General features: G+C 51.4%; 1 protein-coding gene across 2 annotated transcripts; it reads left to right on the top strand.

Annotated features, from left to right (window-relative positions):
- Positions 1-1,748: 1,748 nt before the first annotated feature.
- LOC121011417 (cytochrome P450 2A13) lies at positions 1,749-8,028 on the top strand. 2 transcript variants are annotated; one of them, XM_040445795.1, is made up of 9 exons: positions 1,749-1,958; positions 2,237-2,399; positions 2,899-3,048; positions 3,286-3,446; positions 4,802-4,978; positions 5,460-5,601; positions 6,054-6,241; positions 6,885-7,026; positions 7,567-8,028. In XM_040445795.1, the coding sequence occupies exons 1-9, from the start codon at positions 1,779-1,781 to the stop codon at positions 7,746-7,748; spliced, it is 1,485 nt and encodes a 494-aa protein (XP_040301729.1). In that variant the 5' UTR covers positions 1,749-1,778; the 3' UTR covers positions 7,749-8,028. The 2 variants fall into 2 exon arrangements, with proteins under 2 accessions (XP_040301729.1, XP_040301728.1); XM_040445794.1 differs by having other exon boundaries at positions 2,899-3,051; positions 3,289-3,446.
- Positions 8,029-8,671: the final 643 nt, after the last annotated feature.

The following is an 8,671-nucleotide window of genomic DNA, read 5'->3' as shown; positions in this document are numbered from 1 at the left end:
TCAACAAACAACATTCCTCTTTCTGCTTTGTTCTCTGCCCCTTGTTCCCTCCCCCATAGGACTCTGGCTCAGGGGCCTAGAGCAACATACCAGTACTGAGAGTGCCAGCCTCATGCACCTGCACTCCTCTAAGGTTAGGGCTGGCATCTGAGCAGGGGGTCCAGCTATCAGATGCTGCCTTGTGCCCATCGGGGCCCCTCTCAGGCCCACTGAAGACCAGTCCAGCACCCACATGGTGCTCATGTCAGAGTCTGCTGGGACCAACCCCAGAGCTGCACGATGCCACCCTGAAGCCACCCCGATGGCCACCTGGGCCTGCTCTCAGACCCTCCTGACACCAGACATGGCTCTGTTAACGATCTCCTGATATCAAGTTCAGGGCCAACCTGTTTTCAATCCTAGTGTCTAGGATTGAAAACAGAGCCTGCCACTGTATCTCTGCGTCCAACACTGATGCTAGTCTCCACACCACCCATTGCTAAACTTGGTCTCCACTTGGCCTCCAGGGTGGGCTAGGCCAGTCAATGGAGAAAGGAATGGACAGGGTTCAAATCCCAGATCCCTACCTGCCACCTGTGTGACTTCCAGCAGGTGGTTGTAGGGAGGCTTGTTCTTCTGAACAGCAAAATGAGGATGCTATGACGGAACCCCACTGCCAGAAGGATTCCATGAGATCACAGTTTGCACGTTGCCTCTTCATCGTTAGTGGTCACCAAAGGGGAGCACCCTCTTGTTAAGGAAGAAGGTCACCGAGGAGAGGACAGCAGGACCACCATCTGTCCTCACACCCACTTTCAGCATCCAGGGCCCGGCTATCTCCTAAACAAACATGGAAATGATGAACCTAGCAAGCTCCCCCAGGGACCTGGGTAGGGCCAGTGTGGCTTTCTGTAAATCACACCCTTTGAGACAACTGGGCTTTTTGGCTCCATATTGGTGGATGTCATTACTATTTTCAAGTTCTGCCCAGTCTCTCTGCCATTGAGACCATGAATTTGTTTTTTTTTTTTTTTTTTGTTAAGAAAAAATTTTAAACGTTTATTTATTTTTGAGAGAGAGAGAGAAGGAGACAGATGCAGGGGGGAAGACCATGAGTTTCTCTTCTTTCCTAAGGAAAGTTCCACTTGAATGTGGCTCTGGACTTCTACCCCTTTCCCAACCACAGATGGGCCGTGATACTGATCCTGACCTTTCTCTGAGGCCCCAGTGAGGATTCTGGGTACCCGAGGTGACACTGTGTCCAAAGCAAAGTCAAAGTTTGGGTCAAGTGGTCATTCCCTGATCGTGCTGGATTCCCATATACTTCTCCCAGGAACCCTCATCACAGCCAGGGGTCCTCCCTTGCCCCAACACCCTCAAATTGACTCCCTGGAATCTCATCCTCAAACCCAGATATTGGATTCTTCACTCTGGAGACCTCAAAACCTACATGTTGGGGTCTGTTCTCATTCTGAGATCCCAAATCCAAAGCTCAGGGGGCTCCCCATGCAAATATTATAAACTCTTCAGTTCTGGAATATATGTCTCACCAAGTCTGCAGCCCTGGGGTGGACTCCCTTGAAGGGTGACACATTCTATCTTGGGGCCCTCCCCCTGTTAATCTCCTTGGGGTTCCCTCCTCCTGCCTTGCTGGCTGTGTCTCAAGTTCTGTGTGAGCCCAGGAGGGTGTAGCTGGAGGTGAAATGGCACAATTACATAATTAGAATCAAAGTCCGCCCTTCTTGCTCAAGTGGTATAAAGGCAAACCACCCCAGCAATCTGTCACTCCCACTGCCATCATGCTGGCCTCAGGGCTCCTCCTGGTGGCTTTGCTCACCTGCCTGACAATAATGGTCTTGATGTCTGCCTGGAGGCAGAGGAAGCTCTGGGGGAAGCTCCCTCCAGGACCCACCCCATTGCCCTTCATCGGGAATTACCTGCAGCTGAACACACAGCAAATGTACAACTCTCTCATGAAGGTACCTTGAGGCAGGGGATGGTGGAAGGGGGTGGGGCTGGGCGCCTGCTTAATTGAGCTGGGGCATTGTGGCAGGGGGCGGGCAAGGTTGGATGGGAGTCTTAGGAAAGTGGAATTGTGCCGTTGGGGCAGCAGGGTCCTAGGCAGGGAAGAGCAGATCCTGGGATGCCCGCCCCTTGAGTGACAGAACCTGGGGGAAATGCATGCAGTGGGTGAGGTCTGGGCACAGGGCCAGTTCCCCGTGGGGCCGCTCCCTCTAAGCACTCTCACTTTGGTTAGATCAGCGAGCGCTATGGCCCCGTGTTCACGGTCCACCTGGGGCCGCGGCGCATTGTGGTGCTGTGTGGACACGAGGCCGTGAAGGAGGCGCTGGTGGACCAGGCTGAGGAATTCAGTGGGCGAGGCGGGCAGGCCACCTTCGACTTACTCTTCAAAGGCTATGGTGAGGGGCTCGGGATGGGGGCATGTGGTCAGGAACACTCGATGGCCTCAGTTTCCCCACTGTCCTCTTGACTCACCCTCCCACCCAAGGCTGAGGCCGAGTTCTCCCCCTGCTCCCCTCTGTCCCTGTCCCTGCTTATTGTCCCTTCTCCCTGGTCTTCTCTAACTTGACCCTGAGTGCCTGTGTCTCTATTTCCTCTGCTTCTTGGCCCCATGTCCCTGTTCTCTCTCAGATATGCCTCTTCTTTTTGTGTGTCTTTGAGGAGCTCTTGGGATTTCTGACTCAGAACCGTGGTCAGTCCATCTCCACGTCCTTGTCTCTCTCCTGATTCTTTTCTTCCAACTCGGTTTCTATCTCTTTCAATATTTCTCTGACTCTTGAGTTGTATCTCCCTGTCTCCTCTGAACCCTTCCTTCCCCCACTCCTGCTCTCTGCTCACCTCCCTCCACCTCTGCCCCCACCCCTCCCAACCTCCCCCAACTGTATCCTCCCTCCCCAGGGGTGACGTTCAGCAATGGCGAGCGAGCCAAGCAGCTCCGGCGCTTCTCCATCACCACGCTGCGGGACTTTGGTGTGGGCAAGCGTGGCATCGAGGAGCGGATCCAGGAGGAGGCGGGCTTCCTCATCGAGGCTTTCCGGGGCACGCAAGGTGAGCCAGATGGGCGTGGGCAAGAAGGAGGAGAGTACCCACGAGGATGCAAGAACTTTCTGGTCCTGGAAGGGGACTGGCCTGGGGGAAGGCATCTAGGCTCCCGGCTCTGAGTTCTTGTGCTGAGAGCTTGGCTCATCATTCGGTGCCCTCCTCCACTTCTCAGGCTGGTGTCAGACTGTCCAGTGGATGCTCCCCCAGATCCCTGTCTCTCCTCAACCCCATCCCATTCCCCAGGCACCTTCATCGATCCCACCTTCTTCCTGAGCCGGACAGTGTCCAATGTCATCAGCTCCATTGTCTTTGGGGACCGCTTTGACTATGAGGATAAAGAGTTCCTGTCACTGCTGCGTATGATGCTGGGAAGCTTCCAGTTCACAGCTACATCTATGGGTCAGGTAACCCATCCCAGTCTGTCTCTACAACACCCCTACTACAACCCTCCAATTTCTTTCCCACATGGAGACAGGTGCCCCAAATACCATCTTCTTCTGGTAGGGTACCTTCAAAATCAGTCCCCATCTTTGGACAACTAAACAGCTGCACCAGAACTCAGGACAGGTACCCAATACCCAGTTTCCAGAGACACCTGTATATCGACAGTAGCTCCTCAACAAAAGAGGAAGGAGAAGGAGAAGGAGAAGGAGGAGAAGGAGGAGGAGGAGGAGGAGAAGAAGAAGAAGAAGAAGAAGAAGAAAGAAGAAAGGGGAGGGCCAGGAAGAGGGGAAGGAGGAAAAGTAGGTGGGAGAGGAGGAGGAATAGAAAAAGAAAGAGGAGAAGAAAGAGGAGAAAGAAGAGGAGGAAGGGGATGGGGGAGCAGAAGAAGAAGGAGGGGAGAAGGAGAAGGAAAAAGCCAGAGCCCATAGATAAGAAACACACAGTCAAACCAGCCTCTTCCTCAGGCAGGTACTCCCATCCCTACTTACCTTAATATCTAACAGTTGCTCCCTATTAAAATATTCCATCTTTCCATGAATATCCTAACATCTGTACAAGAAGTCACCTCAGCCCATCTCTTGAATACCTGAAGACCAGGTGCTATAAATCTAGCCCAACAAAATCATTTGATATTTACACAAGCATCCTACACTGGCCCACTAGAATAGCTAGTAAGTGCCACCTCCCAAGCCCAGTTAAATATCTGAACATCAGGACAGGTTCCAACAATGATTCCCTAAATGTGTAAACACCTGGATAGACTGTTCCCCAAACCATGAAATAAGTGTCCCCCAACCCAGCTCACTCAAACACATACAGATGTGCCCCTATCAGCCCATGTGAATAACTGAAACACATGAACAGGTGTGTCCCCCACTTTAACACCTGCACACCAGCCCAAATTAACTGGAATACCTAGAAAAAAGCCCCCAATTCAAATCCCTTAAATATATGGACAATTACCTCAAAATTGTGAGACCACATGAATGCCTAAACACCTAGACATGTGTCTCCCAACAAAACCCAACCTGACTATCTGAACACCTACATGTGTTCGCTAATCCAGCCTCACTTGAACACCTGAAACCTGGATATGGGTCCCAATCCATCTCAACGATGTGCTGGGAAAGGAGCCCTCACACTTAAGTCATGTAAAAACTTAGATATCTCCTCCCATCAGCTCCATGTAAATCTTAAACACCTGACAGGTGCCTTTAACCCAGTGCCTACCTTGCCCCAAGAAAGGTCCCACTCCCATCAAGACCTGCCTGCTGACAGCTGTCTTTCCCGTCCCTTCTTCTCTCCCCAACCCCAGCTCTGTGAAATGTTCCCATCAGTCATGAAACACCTGCCAGGACCACAGCAACAGGCATTTAAGGATCTGAAAGGTCTGGAGGACTTCATAGCCAAGAAGGTGGAGCAGAACCAACGCACGCTAGATCCCAACTCCCCGCGGGACTTCATCGACTCCTTCCTCATCCGCATGCAGGAGGTACACCCCAACAGCCAGTGCAGAGAGCTGCAGAGCCAGGCAGAGGGAAACCAGGCTGGCATGGGGAGAGCAGAGGCTCGTTCAAACCATTCCCCTCATAACATCCTCACAATCCCAAGTATAATAACTATGGCTGCTCCCTCTACTGAGCCCCTGCCCATGGGCAGGACCTGTGTGTGCCAACCATAATAGCAAGCAATTCCGTACCATGCACTCACTGACTCTATTCCTCTCCTTCTCAATATTCCCACCATAAAAAAGTGTTCTTGAAGAGTAAAGGACAGATAGGCAGGTGGGTAAGGAGTGTGGGAAGGGCATTTTGGGCAGAGCCAGCAGCCTGAACAAAGAGCTAGTAGAACCAAGTCCCTCCTCCCACCTCTGGTCTGGATCTAAGAGAGAGGGGTCCAAAGAGAAAGACCCCAGAAGGGCCCTGAGAGCTCTGAGGGGAGTGGGCTTGGCCTGAAGCCCTCTCTCCCTATAGGAGCAGAACAACCCCAACACAGAGTTCTACTTGAAGAACCTGGTGCTGACCACACTGAACCTCTTCTTTGCGGGCACTGAGACAGTCAGCACGACCCTGCGGTATGGCTTCCTGCTGCTCATGAAGCACCCAGATGTGGAGGGTAAGGCTGCAGGGTGGGGGGCAACAAAGTGGCAGCCACAGGCCCTCAAACTTCCTCTGAGCCCACTGCAACATCCCCACCTTCCCCAGATCCCTGAAGCCTCAGACATACCCTGTTATCCGGAGACTAGGTGATATTCTGCTGATGAGCACCAGCCAAGTTTCACTAGGTGTTTAAGTATTGAAAATATCTGAACGGATTGGTAAATAGCTTCCATGCTGGGTCAAATGTATATCCACTGCCTGCTCTCCAAACCATCCCCCAAACTCCTCCCTTATGCCTACTCATGATTCTGGCACGACCGGGTGACCAGGATGCTGCACCAACAATGCGTATGGCCAACGTCTGTTTTGAATGGTCTAAGTCCATGGCACACATGGATGTACATATTTGGACTATCATCACTGCCCCGAGACCCCAGATACCTAAATACCTTCCCCCTCCTCCCACAGCCAAAATCCACGAGGAGATTGACCAGGTGATTGGCAAGAACCGGCAGCCCAAGTTTGAGGACAGGGCCAAGATGCCCTACACAGAGGCGGTGATCCATGAGATCCAAAGATTTGGAGACATGATCCCCATGGGATTGGCCCGCAGAGTCACCAAGGACACCAAGTTTCGGGAGTTCTTCCTCCCCAAGGTATCTTCCTGTCCCACCTTGGGGGACCTCCAACCTGCTCCCTGTGACCCAGCAATCCATTCCCTTAGAAGCTTCCCAGGCCCTGTCCCATTGCTTCAATCAAACACTGTTCCAACCACCATGTCCCTTCAATCCCCTCAGAGATTCCTGAAGCCCGTGTCTCCCCCAGAGCTCTTTCCACAAGGAATATGAACCCCATACCCCCAAACTTCCTCTCTCAAGAGACATGAACTTCATGTCTAGACCTCCTCCCTCAAGGACACGGATCTCATGTCCCCCAAACATCCTGCCTAGAGAAACACAAACCTGATGTCTCTCAATCCCAGTCCCAGAGAGCATGAACCCCCATGTCCTCTCAACCTCCTGCCTTGAGAGACATGAACTGTGGGTCCCCCACACCTTCTGTCCTAAGAGACACAGAACCTGTGCTCCCCAAACTTCCCTTCTCGGGAGACATGAACCCCCATGTCTGCCAAGCTTCCTGGTTCAGAGACCTGAGTCTCATGTCCCCAGGGGACCCACACTCCCCCGCCTCCCATTTCTTATCACTCAGGGCACCCGCATTGTCCCATCAACCTCCATGTGCTTTCAGCACACCCTGCCCCCACTCCACCTTATCAAATGCCCCTCTCCTCCTCACCAGGGCACTGAAGTGTTCCCTATGCTGGGCTCTGTGCTGAGAGACCCCAAGTTCTTTTCCCACCCCCGAGACTTCCACCCCCAGCACTTCCTGGATGAGAAGGGCCAGTTTAAGAAGAGTGATGCTTTTGTGCCCTTCTCCATCGGTAAGAGACCCCGGTCTGCTTGCTGCTAAGCCACTGCTCCCACCAACCGGGCCTCCTTCATCCCACATCCCGTCTCTAAGCTGTAGCCTGGGGTCTGTGTCCAGCTTGAAAGTCCCTCTAAGATCTACTCTAGAGCCAACCAGCTGCAAACCCCATGACTACCAAGTACCTGTGTCCAGGCAACTGGAAAGGGATGATTGTATCCATTTCACAGATGGGGAAAATCAAAGTCCTTAGTGGTCAGGTATTTGTCCAAAGTCATTTAGATTCTTGAGACTCCTTGGGAGGAGATGAGAGCCCGGCAGTCATATCTGAGTGTGTGCTTGGAAGGAAGGGGCACCTAAATTTCCCATTGCTACAGCTTGGGATAGCTCACCCCTATCCCATGTACAAGAGAAACTGATGCTCAGAGAGGGTTAGAGATGTCTCTGAAAGTTTCTCAGTCCCTGCTCTCTGGGAGAATGCAGTTGGGGGTGGGTAGTGGAGAAGGGAGCAGTGAGAGTAGGCCTCACCTCCAGCCCTCCCATTCTGTCTCTTCAGGAAAGCGGTACTGTTTCGGAGAAGGTCTGGCTAGAATGGAGCTCTTTCTCTTCCTCACCACCATCTTGCAGAACTTCTGCCTCAAGTCCCCTCAGCTGCCCCAAGACATTGACGTGTCCCCCAAACTTGTGGGCTTTGCCACTATCCCACGAAATTACACCATGAGCTTCCAGCCCCGCTGAGCAAGGGCTGTGCTGGGGGATCCGGGGAGGGCTGCGGGAGGAGTGGGCGGGGCAGAGGCGGGGCTACCAGGAAGGCGGGTTAGTGGAGGGCGGAGCTAGCAAGAGGGAGGTGACTTAGGGAAATCTGAGGGGCAAGGTGACAGGAGAGGAAGAGGAAAGGAATGGACTCTGTTCACCTTGCTAGAGATAGATGCTTCAAAGGTGGGATAAGAGGAAGGGAAACCTTACACCCTACTGTTAATAATAATAATAATAATAGTAACACCTATTATTTGTTGAATCTCTGTATCAGTTCTGGGCTAAAAACATTATGCACTTACTGCACTTAATTCTCACAAATCTATGTGACAGGGCACAGTGCACATGCCCATTTTAGAAAGCTTAACTGATTCCCAAGGGAGCTACAAGGACAAATCCTTTTAATAAGTTTAGAAATGGCACTAAACATACAAAAGTCTTTTCCTGTTTTTTTTTCTATATACTTTAGAAAATCAAAATTAAAAGCACAATAACTCTTGTAGTCACTGAAATAAATGAAATATTTAAGTAGAGTCTGACAATACATGCACAGAGCCTGTATGGTGAAAGCTGCAAAATACCAATAAAAGTAATAAAAAAATATATATATATACATATACATATATATATATATATGTATGTTTATTTATTTATTTTGAGAGAGAGAGAGAGACAGCATGTGCAAGTGGGGGAGGAGCCGAGAGGCAGGGAGGGGGAGAGAGAATCCCAAGTAGAATCCCACACACCGCGAGACCATGACCTGAGCTGAAGTCTGTCTCTTCAGGTGTCCGCCACTCAGGTGTCCCAGAAATCAGATATTTTTTAAATAAGGAGAGACATACCATGTTCATGGATTGGAAGATCAGTACAGTAGAGCCAACTCTCCCCAAATTGGTGTATAGGCT

This window comes from Herpailurus yagouaroundi, unplaced genomic scaffold (assembly GCF_014898765.1).
Source record: "Herpailurus yagouaroundi ecotype Mexico unplaced genomic scaffold, PumYag 194, whole genome shotgun sequence".
NCBI lineage: Eukaryota > Metazoa > Chordata > Mammalia > Carnivora > Felidae > Herpailurus > Herpailurus yagouaroundi.
This window is presented reverse-complemented; position numbering and strand designations above follow the sequence as displayed.